At 37.3% G+C, this 15044-nt stretch overlaps 1 protein-coding gene across 4 annotated transcripts in view; it reads left to right on the top strand.

The window, feature by feature from the left end:
• KATNIP (katanin interacting protein) overlaps nt 1-15044 on the top strand; it is a 60264-nt gene extending 45220 nt beyond the window's left edge. For all 4 annotated transcript variants that reach the window (XM_068420127.1, XM_068420126.1, XM_068420128.1 and 1 more), the window contains 8 exons: nt 3181-3338; nt 3658-3722; nt 4659-4769; nt 6180-6319; nt 8908-9009; nt 9662-9822; nt 11960-12048; nt 13395-15044. In XM_068420127.1, coding sequence (XP_068276228.1) covers nt 3181-3338; nt 3658-3722; nt 4659-4769; nt 6180-6319; nt 8908-9009; nt 9662-9822; nt 11960-12048; nt 13395-13450 — 882 coding nt within the window. In that variant the 3' untranslated portion in view covers nt 13451-15044. The remainder of the gene's footprint in view (nt 1-3180; nt 3339-3657; nt 3723-4658; nt 4770-6179; nt 6320-8907; nt 9010-9661; nt 9823-11959; nt 12049-13394) is intronic.

The raw sequence follows: 15044 nt of genomic DNA on the forward strand, positions 1-15044 counted from the left end.
CTGAAGTGGTATGCTCTCAATATCTAGTGTTTAGGCCTACCATATGATTCTTTATTTCCTGGAACACCAGAGTATGGTAGAATAAGGGACACTTCTCCAACAGAAATTCTGTTTAGGTAGGTCACAGAAGGCCAGTCAATCAATACTACCTTTTCCAAGAAGCAAGAAGAGTCTCTAGGACTCTTAGTGTTTGTTAGGGAAAGCTGACATTTTCAGACAGTTTGGCTAAAGTAGTTTAGCAAAAATTGTATAACATACCTCCTCTCTTCTTTTTTCCATATTGCTTGCTTTGTATTTTTTTTTATATTGAATTCTTGGAATTGACTGGTAATTGATGCCTGTTGGAGATCATGGTACATCTAGCTGGGACTCTGAGTGTGGCTGTCCCTCGCTTCTGTGATTCTGTGTACAAAATGCAATATGAAGAACTGTCTTTAAGTGGTGATGTGGAATGTTGGCTTACAACACTACTGTTGTAAGCCCAGGCTTCTCCAGGGCAGAGTGGAGAAGAAAAGTTTGAATGTGAATTTTCATACCAAATGAACTTCCTGTATGTGTGTCTCAGTTATTAAAAGAGGGAAAGAAATAGACAAATCCTGAAAATCCAACGTGGAATTTGATCTTTGGAGGCCAAACCAAGAAAGAAAGAAAGGAAGGTGTATTTTCACAGTTTACTTTGCTAGCTAGAAAAAAGAAGTGAGTCTGATAAAGTATGCATGCAGGTGGCAGACCTGGAAGTCCCATAACAGTTAGTGGGTACAATTTAAATGAGGAGTTCATACCTGCAGCCCTCTAAAAGGGTGAAATAAAATATTTGGAAAATGGAAGTGGCAAGGTATCTGCTGGGCCACAGTAAGAGGCTTTAGGCTGTAAATGTAGGGCACCGTGACATCTGTCTCTTGAAGTATTAGTGTTCCTTCTAAGAAACAGTCCCCGGTATGAGATATAATGATTTGCTAGGCAGCTGTAGACTGGTGGATTCTATTCATAGCTTCAGTATGAGAGGGTAATGGCAGTGAACTGTCAAAATGAAGGCTTGTGTGCTATTTCCAGCTCTGTGAAAAATTACCTTGTGAAAGCTTTGTTATGTGATTTCTAAAATGCTATGTGTGATGGTTGAGTGCCTTCTCAGATGATGAAAATTACTTAGAAATGAGGGCTGTAAAGGGCACATAAATATAAGCAGCTGTGGTGTAATAGGTAAGATTTCATCTCTAAGTCTCTAGACTTCCCATTCAATACATGTTTGCTAAACTAAAGTGTGTTTCAGTGGATTTTTCACTTGCTCTCCTTAGCCTGGCAGACTGATTCAGCTGGAAAGTAGCATGCAGAATGGTTTCTGGTATGAAAAGGGTATTTCCTTTCTTTGCTCCCAAGCTTATTAAAGATGAAACCAGAAATAGTTATTTGTCCATACTTGGTACTCATACGGACGTTCCCTCTTAATTAATCTTCATACTTTGGAAATGCACTGAGCACCTCCTCTAGTCTAGTACAATACCTGAGGTTTTCAAATCAAGAAATGTTTGTGTAAAAAAAAAAACCAAACAAACAAACTTCCTGAAAATTAATTTCTTTTGGGATATTGCATGTTTAACTTACTGAATTTGTAATTGAATAAAAAAATGGTTTAGAAATGGAAAAAATGCGAAAACTTATGAATATCAGGTCACTGATAATATACAGGCTTTGGAGAAAACTCTGAATGTTTTTAAGTTCTTCTTGGATAGACACTTGAAATGGGAATTTTAACTATAAATATTGCATATATATTTTAATAGAAATCCTAATAATGAAAATTAAATATTTGCATACAAAACTAAGTTAACCTCAAATTATCATATATACATCGGTCAGTATAAAATCCAAAGATGGGAAAGCTGACTCACATTACCTTTAGGCTAAAATAAGACTTTTGTTAATTAAATGAATCTATTTTGGTTCAGTCCATTAATCAGCAAGCTCTAATCATAGCACCAGTTATAAGGCCATCTTGTTATATTTTACAGATACTATTCCTTCCTTAGCCAGTAGTTAGGGAAACACTCGGTGCAATAAGTGCTGATTGTAATTAAGTTATATTTAACATATTTCAGGGCAAGATGCAGTGATAATTGTTGCTGCATGATTGAATTGTTCTGTGACTGGGATCATGCAGACAACACCAGATGGTGCTAATGGGGGAGAGTGAAGGGGCTGGGACTCCTGCATCATCTGAACAAGGACACCTGAATTATTTAGTTTAATTTTCAGAGATTGTATAAGATGTGCATGCAGCTATGATGTGGACAAGGTACCTGGTTACGGGTACCTCTTTGTAATTCATATGCCCTTAGGTTACACACAGCACTGCTTGGTAGATGAGTTTGCATGATCCTGGAGAAGTCCAAGTGCTGCCTGCCACAAAGATAAATAGAAGTGGTGAAATACAGGCTTTCTATAAATGCAAAAGAGTCTGCTCTCGAGAGACCGCCGGTTATGTGATTTCTTAAAGGCTACCTCAGCCAGTGCTGAGCAATCAGGCCTGATCTAGCAGTGCATTCAGGTGCGCGGTGACTCTGTCTCCTCAGATCACCTTTGTGACATTCGCCAAATTGAAAGCCGAGTCTCTCCATTCTGTCGATGTGTGTATGTATTGTTGCAGGCTCAGGAATCATAGAATTGTTTTGGTTGGAAAGGACCTTTAAGATCGAGTCCAAGCGTAAGCCTAACCCTGCCAAGTCCACCACTAAACCGTGTCCCTAAGTGCCATGTCTACACGTCTTTAAAGTACCTCCAGGGATGGTGATTCCACCACTTCCCTGGGCAGCCTGTTCCAGTGCTCGACAACCCTTTTGGGGAAGAAAGGAAGGTTCAGTTTGCTGAGATCTAGTGAGATGCAATAATTGCAGGATCTCTTCAACATTTTTTTCTTGTTTTTTCCCCAAATCTGCACCTCTCCCATCCCCATCAATGTCACCTAAGATGCTCTAAACTGCACACTATGGATTGCAACTAGTATCTGCTGGTTTAGGCTTCCTTTTACCAAAGGATGTCATACTATAGAGGAATGAAATAAATATAACAAACTTATTGAAATTATTTCAGCCTCTGAAGAGAATACAATTGTTTTGGATCTGTTTTATTTTATGTAATGTAATGTCATGTCACGTAATCTTATGTTATGTCATTTTAAACAAGGCTAAGGTAGTCCACGTGTCACTGGATGGTCACAGGATCTCCCCATCAGAGGGCTTTCTTATCCGCAAGGGACCAGGCAACTGCCATTTTGACTTTGCCCAAGAAATTCTCTTTCTTGACTATCTGCAGCCCCAGCTGGTTAATAAAGTACAAAGGAGGTAAAGTACGATGTTTTTGCTATCTGAACCACACAATTTCTCTTAACAGTTTAGTATTCTTTCATATTCTCTGTTGAAGCCAATTGTATGAGGCACCTGGATGAAAATGTGGAGCACTTAGAGCAAAGCGTTTCACTGGGTTTTAACTATATACTGTTAACCAGATTTTACTGAGATCAGAGGACAATCTAGTCCATAATAGCAGGTGGGGGCTGTCAGGGGGTGGTGTTTGTGGAGGCTTAGTTCTTTGGTTTTGTTCTCTTCTGAATGAGCCAAGGGTACATAAAGAAACTATTTTGTCTTGGTGTTTTTTTGGCAGGACTGGTTCAAAGAGAATGGAACAAGCTAGTATGGACTACGAAGCACCGTTAATGCCATGTGGTTGTATCCTCCTTTGTCATTTTCTTACTTGTCATGTAGAATATTTTAGAGTTATATACTGTGGTTATGAGTCCAGACCTTTTTGAATCCAACAACTTCTGGTGTTGTAAGAAATTAACAAGATATCAAGAATATGAGAAAGGCTTCCATTAAGTGTGAATTAAGAATAAATAAAGGGAAAATAATATATGAATGTGTGACCTGTTATCAGATGCTCTGGTAGCTTTTTCTCCTGCCTTTTATAATCCATCCAAGCTGGAGCTAGAGGTCCATTAGCACAGTATCCAGCCAGCCTATCAAAGCTAGAAGTAGTCTTCATTTTTTCTGCATATCTTTGAATGTCTGTCTGATTTTATATCTTTATTAAGGTTGACCAGAACTGTGTAATATTTTTGCCATTTTTCTTAATGTTTGTGGCTTTTTAAGCTTAAGATTTCCTAGATAAGCAGAGTCTTTTGGGATAATACTTACTGTTGTGCTATCTGTGCATCTATTTAAATCTACTAGGCTATTCTAACCAAGTTTGGAGACAATGAGGTCTCAGCAATATTAAGTTCCTGCTGGTTTCATGAAAATCAGTGTCTGGGTAGAGGAAAGAGATACAAATGAATGCTCCATTAGACAAATGGACAGCACAGACTCCATCATTACATTTTTCTGCCATTTAGTTTAGGGGTATATTTGCTGCATATCACCTGCATAATTCAAAACCAGGCAAAGGCATATTCAGGAAACATAGGAAGGCAGTAAAGGCTCCAGATAGGAGCTGTGGTATTAATAAGTTGCAGTGTACAAGAAGGTAAGACACACACGAAAAAAGTTCAGGTGTCTGACATCGAGGAGTGGGCTACACAATAATTTTTGAAACTGCAGATTAAATAGTCTGTTAGGACAAAACATCAGTATCAAAATTTTCCTTAATAGCTTTTTACTTTTTAGTTATTTTTCAGTTTCAGCTTCTGACAAGTTGGGGTGATCCATACTACATCGGTTTGAATGGACTTGAGTTGTTCAATGAACACGGAGACCCAATCTTACTAACTGAAAACAGTATCCTTCTACAGACCAAGCGCCTCTGTCTTTTCAGATACACGGTTTGCTCCCTGGCAAATTATCATATGGCATCACTTGCTACTTCTACAAATTGCTGGTTTATCCCATGTGATTACTCTGCTTATATTTCTCTGTCTTTGTGTGATGATACTTGTTTCCCTATGTTTTAATGTATTCTATATACTTTTAGAACATATCTTCTCTGAATGGGATGCACCAACAAAGCAGGACAAGGTTAGAGAAGGGAAGGCTTGAGAAAGATATGGTATTTTTTGCTATTAATGTTTATTTCTTCAATGGTATGGAAAGACCAGAAAGTTTGATGAGCTATAAATTCATAAGAAAAGGTGGAGCTCAGTTCTTTGTTATGAAATCTTTCCTTGTCTCACAAGAAAGAAATTTTTCATAACTCTTGTTCTGGAGCTTTAGGGTATTATAGACACCCAATCCAGTTGTGAAAAAAAGGGCTGAGACTTTGAATTTGATTCAGTGTTCCCTGGGTAGCCAACAGAGGGGATGAAGGACATGTCTGAAAGATTCATAGTCATCAAGGTTACACTTCGGTGCTCTGTATCAGCTAAAGTCTCTTCAGAGCTGAAAGCTTCATACCCCAACATATAATTCACATCGTTCAGTCACATGGAAGAAACAGTTTCTTAGCCAACTAGAAAGCATAAAAAGCATAAATACTTAGACTCGGGCCTTTTAGAAAGCAGGACAAGGGGAAATGAATGTCCCTCAAACTGGATTGCTAGGGATGTATAGTTCTGAAGACAGTGCCATCCATCCACATTTCTTTGCGTGTCTTTAACATATGTATGTTTTTAACATAAATGTTCTCTTATGGAGAAAATCTGGTTACATAGAAAGCCTGTTCAGTAGAAGGTTTAATCTATCCCTCTCAAAGAACTGAAAGGAGGCCTTGTTAGATATTTACTGATTTTTATCGTACACCTTGAGGAACTCAAGCAAAACTTAGTCTGACTGATGACTACCCTCCTACAAGGATACTTTCTCAAGATATGTTTCATATGAGGAGTTTTCACAAGGTCATGCTAAAAGAATGGGTCTTTGTCACAAAAAAAGCTTGGAAGTACCTATTCCTGATAAGGGAACTTTATTGATGAAGCCGTAAATACGTATTTGAAAATAAATTAAATGCAACTAGTTAATTTATTCCTATTTTAAAAATAATTTTCAATGCCAGAATCTGTAAGAGTTTTCCTGCTTTTAAAAATGTGCCCCCAAGTTCTCAGCTACCTATGTGAAGTTCTTGGAGTATTTTTAAGTTTTACTGCTGTAGTGGTGAATACTTGCTCACGGAATCTGGGAGAGCGAGCATCAACTTTTAAATATGCTGTTTCTGAAATATACTTTTCCGTTATTTACACTTAAAGGTTTTTTCAGATATTGCTGCTTTTCCAGATAGTGTCAACATTTTAGAAGATGTATCTGGAGACATCCGAACTCCAGACAAACTAATCGACAGAGTAAACAACACAACCGATGGCAGACATATGTGGCTTGCACCAGTTCTTCCTGGTTTGGTACGTTTTCCCTTTTCATTCCATTTCAGTGATGTGCATAGGCGTAGCTAGAAGCATATGTAATTTTTAGGTAAATTTGATATTAGTAATTGATGCTAAATCACTGCCGTTTAGAAGAAGTTATTTTTATTCCAGTTTCTCTTCACTGCACAGATAGCAGCAGTATAGATTTCCCAGGTTTGTAATCTACTTCTGTCTCCATGGTGCAACAGCAGAAGAATTTCCAAGGCTGGCGTAGATGTTTTTTCAGTTACAATGATAAAGATACTGACAAAGGAGTTTAATATGCGTGTTTTGTGCAATAAACACCTTTCAAACGGAAGCGGACTCGAATCTTAAATTCATTTCTACAAAAAGCAATGAATGTTGTTCCAGCAGTGAGAATTTTTTTAATCTCATTATCTGTGTTGAATTCAAATTCATACATTAGAGATGACAGTATTTCATGTCCTAAAGGCACCAAGTGATTCAGTCCTTTTAGAAGCCCTGTGTTTAAAATATGAGTTATCAAATATCTAAACAGGAAAGGTAGATAAACTTAGATGAGTTCTGACTTTGTTTTGGGAGAGGACATTTTTTTATGGGCCTGTTATGGACATGATTAAGATGTATTTGTTTATAGAAGAGGATGGATTTCAAAAGTAACAAAATGTAAACCTGACGTGTGATATGTTGTATCTTACTGTGTTGGAAAAATCCTTACTCCATATGTTACGATTATTAATTAGAATATTAAAAGCAAAGAATTAAGTCAATTTTTGAAAATACTTCATCTATTGTTATATGTTGTAATGCAGTGGGTATAATTAAGATAAAGCTTTTAAGTATACTTGGGAATACTGATCACTTGCATTTCTTAGGATAATGGAAGGTCTGTGCAATGCTTGAGGCTCCTACTGTGTAGATCCCACGTCTTTAATCCTGGTAATTAATTTGGTGGGACACTCAGATATCCATTATAACATCATGAATGATTGATTTGACAACCATCTGAGTTTGCTCATGTCCTTATAAAAGACACATCGCAGAGGCTATTTCATTTTGGCAAAAGGGAAAATACCAGTACCTGGAGCTGTAGCACAGATGCATACGCTGCTTTGTGGTGTTATGTCTGACACCAAAGTTCTGTAGAAGAACATAAGATATTAGTATTAAAAGGGTAAATTGATAAAGTGTGGAATGCAGGAGGGAAGAGTAAGCAATTTAGTGGCAGTTTCTGTCCTTAAACTGTAGCAAATGATACCTTTTCAAGATCCACATAGTACTTTTCTGTCTTCCACCTTCCATGGTGTGGTTGTACAGCCAGGAAGAGCAAATGGATTAAGCAATCGGCCCGTTCATGGTCATCCTCTGTAGCTGGGATGCTGAACCAAAGCTTGTGTGTGCTTGCATCCTCATTGCTCTGAAACATGCCAGGTGCCTTGAAAGCTGAATTAACTCTTTGCTGTATTGGAAGGTTTGAAAGCCTTAAGGAAATATTATATTATAGCCTTTCTTTTCCTTTCTAATTCTAAAAGTGTTTTTGTCTTTTGCAAATTAATTATTAGTGTAAGTACAATTTGAATTCTTTGTTCCCCTGTTACTGATTGTCATTTGATTTATTTGTTTGAATGTATTTTCCATCAAATTTATCACTGGCTGTGAGACTAACAATGACTATTGGAGACTATGCCCAAATTGTCTTCTGGAAAAATCACAGATATAAACATTTCTATTGATCACATCTACCTTTCTTCAGGAAAAAAATGCATAATGATTTAATACAACTAACAGTATCTTCTCCAGTGCATCAAAGGATTAAAACTTCAGAGGATGCTAGAGATGAAGCTTAAGATACGTTGGCCCACAGTTGATATAGTACATCATAAAGGGAATAGCATAGAATTAACTGTAACAGGCAAGACTGGTTTCCTACAGCCTAATCTTTGGTCTTAACATCTTGACGTTGATGTCACTGAAAGGGAAATGAACAGTACCTCATGCAATAATTGTTTAGCAAGCATTGGGGGAATTGTCTCTACGCTCCTATTAGTGTACCTCACACAAAAACTGCAAAACTTCTGTAAGAGCTTTTGAGGTCAGGGGTTATAGGAGAAATTTTAATCTTGCAAATAGAAAGGTGGATTCCATTCATATTTGGTAGAAAGAAATGAAGTGGAATGGAATAGACTAGAATAGACACCGGCTTGTCTTATCCTGAAGCCTGTGTCTTCAAATATGTCATATTTGGTTGATGACATACTTATTAAAGTGTCTCTCTACCCTTCCTCCAATTGAATCATAGAATCATTTTGGTTGGAAAGGACCTTTAAGACCATTTAAGACTGGCTAGCAGTCCAGGGTGACAAGCTCAGGTGTAAATGTGATCTTTTGATGAGTTACAGGTACATTTCAGAGGGCAGCTCTGGGGTAGAGACAACAGCTGTGAATTATCAACAGAGATGACAGCTGAACTTAAATCCTTAGCATGTTATCTGTCCTCTAGCTACAGCTCTTGAAATACGGACCTCTTTTGATGGAACATGCATGAGAATTTAATTTCTTTGGGGAATTTGTGCTGTTAAATATAAATTAGTTCTCTTTTACAGGTAAATAGGGTATATGTCATTTTTGACGTACCTACTACTGTGTCAATGATCAAGTTATGGAATTATGCCAAAACACCCCAGAGAGGTGTGAAAGAATTCGGTGTAAGTAGTTTTTGTATGCATTTTGTATGTTCTGGTGAGTCAGCTTGCTTGATTTCTGTACTTATTTTCACAGTTTACTGAAGTGTGATTCCATATAATCTCAAAGGATGGGATTCATCTTATTTAACTCTGCATTTAGTATTAAAATGACTAATCTATGCCAGTCATCTGTCCTCCCTTTCTTGTCCAGGGAAAGAACACTTTATCTGATTTTTTTCTTAGATAATTATTTTAAGATAGGATAAAGCTTTCCTTTTTCCACTGACTATAGAGCAGGCCTGGAGGACTAGTTTAAACTAGAAACCCAAGTTTTAGACAGCTGAAGTGAGGTGAGATTCATTAATTCCTAGATTTAAGAGTGATTCACTCCAGTTAATAGAATGGCAATTATGTAAAACATGAAATACATTTTTAATTACCTACTTGAAAGCTGCGTTAGAAACATCAGTGATAAGACAAAATCTTGGGGAAAAAAAAATCAAAACCCAGCAACGAATAGAGAGAAATGGAAGTTTTAAGGAACAAAAGCTAAAATAATGACCAGACTTGTGAAAGAAATAGGGCAAAATGATTTCTAGTTAATTGATCGAGACAACTGCTGAAAGCAATGCCTGATTTCTAGCTGTCTTGTTTGTTTCTTAAATATCTTTAGCTTCTGGTGGATGACTTGCTTGTCTACAATGGGATTCTGGATATGGTGAACCATGTCATATCAGGCATCCTACCAACCTGTGATCCAGTGGTCCCGTATCATACCATTCTCTTTACAGATGATGAGAAGATTTGCCATCAGGAGAAGAGAACTGTTATTAGGTATGTGAGTGGATCTTGATTGGAAGAAAGAATCTCCTTTTCAAAAAATGTTTTTATGTGACTAGTGTCGGCAATATGTATATTGCTATAGAAAATTCTCATCCAAAGCATACTCAGCCTCACTTAATGACAAATAACCAATGGTTTTTTAGATGCTAGGACCAAATTATCAGCTTTATTTGCAAACACTTTTTAGCACTTACTGGGATTCATGATTCATATTTACGTGTGCTTTCATGGAAGCCTATAGTAATAAACACAAAAGAAAGAAGTTAGGCTTCTAAGTTGGCAATCTCACAGAAAATACGGTGAAATGCAGTGAAAAATGCACTATTGTTTAGAAGGTCAGGATTTGTAGGGTCTAAAAAATAGTCCCTAGCAAGGAAAATAAAGATTGAATGAATAATTTATTTTAAGTAAGATTGAAAAGTGAAAAATCGAAAGCTTATAGAAATAACCACTTTCCTATATGCTGCACAGCCAACAAATAGAATGTCTTGCACATACATCACTCGGAAAAAAAGATGACAGTTTTGCATTCAGAAATGGCACATGATTTGTTCAAAAGAATATTCAAATATTTAGAAATAAGTGGAAGGGAACGTAAACTGTCCTGATTAAGAACAGAATTTCATATTTGCCTGCAGGGTTTGTTTTCCTGTGTTTCTCTAAAGTATTGGCTGTTGGCCACTGGTACTGTCAGATGTTGAAATAAATTATTATTGTTTGGATGTATTGTGTTAGACTCAGGTTTTTGTACAAGTGGCTGTGTTGTCATGGTAAAATTTGGAGGTAAACAATTTTTCAAGTGAAAAAGTTACTGAAATGAAACTGTCTTGAGGAAATACTTTTGAGGAATTTTTCAGTGGGATATAAGAGAGAGGAGAAATGAAGCTTTACTTTCTTCAGCTTAACATCTTTTTATGAGTAAAGTTATTTTATTGGAAGCAGAGAAGCACCAGCTGTAATCATAGATCTTTTTCATGTAACTTACTTTGAGCGTATTTATAAGACACGTATCATTTGATTTAGTTTGAAGAGGGGTGTACTTTTGGGATCACGCAAACTTCATGATCTGTTTTCCAGTCAAGAACACGCTGAGTCTCTTCTCTTCTAGACTTCTGTGCAGGAGCTTTCTTGGTCTTTCTTCTCAGCCTGTTTTTCAGTTGTCCTTTCTTTTTTTTCACCTACTACCCTACTAAAATATTAGGGTACTTCAGCAATAGAAGACAAATCCCTTACTACGTGCTGGATTGATATTCCTCCATTTTAAAAATGCTCTTGAGCTTTTATATATTGTTACTTCTGATTTTGGCCTATTCTATTTCATTTGTCACTGTTCAAGACTTTATGAACCCTGAACTTGAGTCTGATATTATCATCAATAGTGTAAGTTCAGATTTACTTCACTATTGGTTTCCCTGTTTCACTCTGACAGTTTGAGAGACATTACATTTTTCTCCAAAAATAGAAACCTATTTTGTGCAGTATTTGTAGGGAAAAGAAAAGTACACTTCTTTTTTTCCCAAAGGCATGGATGTTTTGTTCTTGTCTATGTGAAAGGGAGATGTTATTAGGGATCTTTTCTTTAACTTTCAATTCAGGTCACTTTTTTTTTCTGTAGTTTGTTTAATTTAATTTAACTTTGATGTTATTACTTCTTTCCCAAAATAAATTGTTAAAATTTTGCAGCAGCCTGCAAATGAAACTTGTCACAGTAAATGAATTTTGTTTAGTTCAGAAAATTTTCAAATAATGCTATATCCACATTACAAAACAGTGTTAAGTTCCATATAGGGATTTTTATACCCTCTTTGTGCAGCACTGATTTAAAATCTCATGTTGGTTAATGTGGTTCAAGCTGTGTTAGGCAGGCAAGAAAATTGTAGAGTGAATGTGATATTTATATTTGAATATGTGCCTGAATGAATGCCACTAATTACAGCTGGCAAGAAATCCTTCAGGTGGATGCAGACGGAATGCCTTTCCTTTCTAGACAGTCTCATATAATGTGGCTGTGCTTCATAGCTTTGTTTAGCCTCCAGGACCTAAATAACTTGGTAACCCGTTCCATGACTCGCATAACTTTTCACAATGTTGATTATTTTGGCTATTGTACTGATTTTAATCTTTTCAGCAATCACATGGGAGATCAGGATGTCCGAATGATGAATGAAAATGAGATTGTCACAAACAGCAAAAAGAAGCAGGTTGTGCCTGATCCAGGTTAGTTCTGTCTTCTACAGTTTTCTTCTGCTCACTTTCTACAGAGAGACTTGTGGATACTGAACATTGTTATAGACCTAAACTGGGAAAAGTGGGGAGACTTACACCTCTCATATATTTAGCTCTACTTTTTCTGCCATAGGAAGGCAAACCAGGAATTGTCATACTCTGGTGGATTTTCATTCTGTATTGACATCTCAAAGTGGATGATGTAAATCAAAGACATATGTGGCATGTAGTCATAGCTTATACCAACACAAACACAGAAGTCCTTAGGAAAGAAACTGACTTAAGAGAAACTGAAAATTGGTGTTAATTGTACAGGTTCATAGATAGCTTTTGGAATAATAGGCTCATTGCATCCCCACTGGCCTTTTAAGCAGCTTTAGACATGATGCGTATGTGTCTCAGAACTAGCTGCTTGTTGCTCCTTGAGCAAATCCGAAATCACAATAAGTGTAACATGGGGGAAAACATTGACTTTGTTCTTCCCACTGTCTTTCTGGTAGGTCTTTTCTCTTACAAAGTGATAATTAAAAAGATAACCTCTTTTTTTTCCCAAGGAGAAAGAGTAGATTGTATTTATCGTCTGAAGAGTCTCAGTCATTCATTGTAAATTACTCAGAATAGCTCCCTAAATACATTACAAATTCTCAGCCAAGCTGGTATATTCATGATCGGTTTTTTCTCCTGAGCATGACACTTCCTCCAATTAGTTTCTCTGGAAAGTGTTACAGAAATTATTTGATGGCTTTTAATAACAGTTCTATAGGAGAAGGATTTGAAATGCCATTGCCTGTACGAGTACAGCTTCAAAGATGTTAGTATATTAGAATTAGCTGCATCAAAAGTATTTTGAACATCTCTGCCAGTTGTAATGACATCCTGGGTTCCAGTGCAGACGTACCCTATGTCCAGTGAAGAATAGCTGTCATTGCCGTGGCCAAGCATTAAGGACACAGAATGCCTCTGAAGTCATCAGTTGAGGATTGCCTGTTGCCAGCTGCCCCATGTCTCCTCTGTAGTACTTACTGGTACCAGCCGCAGTAACTGGTAACATAGATTCGTAGAATGACTTGGGTTGGAGGAGACTTCGGGGGGTCCCCTCCTACTCAGAACAGTGTCAACACTGAATTCAGACCAGATTCCATAGGAGAGCGATTTCATGGGACTGTGAAAAAATTGGCATCGCTCACTGTCAGTGTAAGAAACATTACTGAGAAGAGGAGCTTAGCTTTCTTTCTGGGGTGGAAGGAGAAACGGGCATGTTTCTTCCTCATCTTAATCTGTGGCTTCACTGTTAATACAGATACAGCCTTAAAACAGCACTCAATTTTCCTTAACAGCTTTGCGTCCAAAAACCTGCATATGTGAAAGACGACTGCAGAGGAGGAAAAGATAACGAGGGATTGTGATTGGAAAGTCCTGGATGCATCCAACCCAAAATACCTGCGGTCTAGCTCTTCGAGATATGTATCATCTAAACAGAAGATTTTCTGTGTCTGCTGCTGCTGAACCACCTCCTGTCTTATGAGAGGAAGTTTTGTTCATTACGGGAAATCTTGTTCTTAACGAAATGTAAAACATGGATTCAGTTTTCTGGGTTTTGTAATTGTCATTATCTGTTTGATTTTTTTTCTTTTCTCCTCTCAACTGAAAATCCAGGGAGGAAGGAACATAAAGGAGTGAGTGAGAACCTTATTGCTAACTGACAACTGTTCCTGCCAAGTACCAAGCACTTGGGTGAAGCAGGATGGTCATAACACGAGGCTTTCAGAGTATTTAAGTTTTAATTCCTAAATCCTACCTGGATGATCATGAAGCTCCTCATTAGAGGGAAGTGTCTGCTTTGTTTCTGATGCCTGTAAATAGTTCTTTGGGAAATGCCCTTATTAGAGGAAATGTTCTTTACCTTTCTGTTTCTGGGCTGCCACTGTATGTTTTGATGCCATGGCTCTCTCTAGGGACTGACACTGTGTCTGACATCTGGAGAGGTTCCACTGGCCGTGCAGAAGTGTGATGAATGCTTTTAGAAAATGGAGATTAGGAAGTGGGTTTATCAAGGTTTAATAAGTAAGTTTCAGCTGTCACTTCTTTCATCTCTTGCAGTGGAATAATTATTTCTTTCATTATTTCACTACCATGAAAAAAGCAAAATAGATGTTTTGCCTGAAGTGCCATTGACAGGCACTCTACACGTTCTTCAGAGTCCTCCTGCTACAGAGCAGTGCACTTTTCTCCTATTTTGCCTGAATTTGGTTATATGAACAAGGAGGCCATACCTCTGTGCTGCACCAACCAGATCTGTTGCCAGCAACGATCATCACTTTTGAGAAATGGTAAATGCTTTTCAACTAGCAGAAGGTAAGGAGTGAACTGCATTTTTAAACACAACACACCCTGCATTAGTTGTTTAAACAAAAACTCCAACCAACCAATTATGCTGCAGGATTTGTAGCTATGCAAATGTACTTTTCACTGACAATTTGTCAGTTGTGACAACCTATAAATCTCTTCCATAGAAGATTCTTCCTTTCTTGTTTAAAACTTGCTCACTGTTTCCAGAGAACTGAATGCACTGAAGTCAGTATATGCTTTTAGACATGAAACAGATACTATTGCAGCTCCTGATATAGAACCAAAACATGCTGCTTCCCTTTCTGTACTGGGTGAGGAGTGCAATATCTTGTATATTTGCTTATAAAAAGCATACTTCTTACCTGTTGTTGGCTAAGCTGAAAAGACACAAGATAGCAATGCATTTCCCAGGTTTCTGTGTATTGATGGAGCAACAAAATGTATTTTGTACTAAATACAAAACACTTTACTACTAAATGTAAAATAGCGTATGTTGAGTATATTGTACTCTGTTTAAAGGCTCTTCCCAAACTGCACTGACAAAAGAACTCTCTGCTCTTCTGAGAACTGCTTCCCCTCGTGTGTTTACCAGTGTAGCTCTACCAAGAACCAAGTTTTAATTTTTGCTCCAAATCAGA

This window comes from Nyctibius grandis, chromosome 30, assembly GCF_013368605.1.
Source record: "Nyctibius grandis isolate bNycGra1 chromosome 30, bNycGra1.pri, whole genome shotgun sequence".
Lineage (NCBI taxonomy): Eukaryota > Metazoa > Chordata > Aves > Nyctibiiformes > Nyctibiidae > Nyctibius > Nyctibius grandis.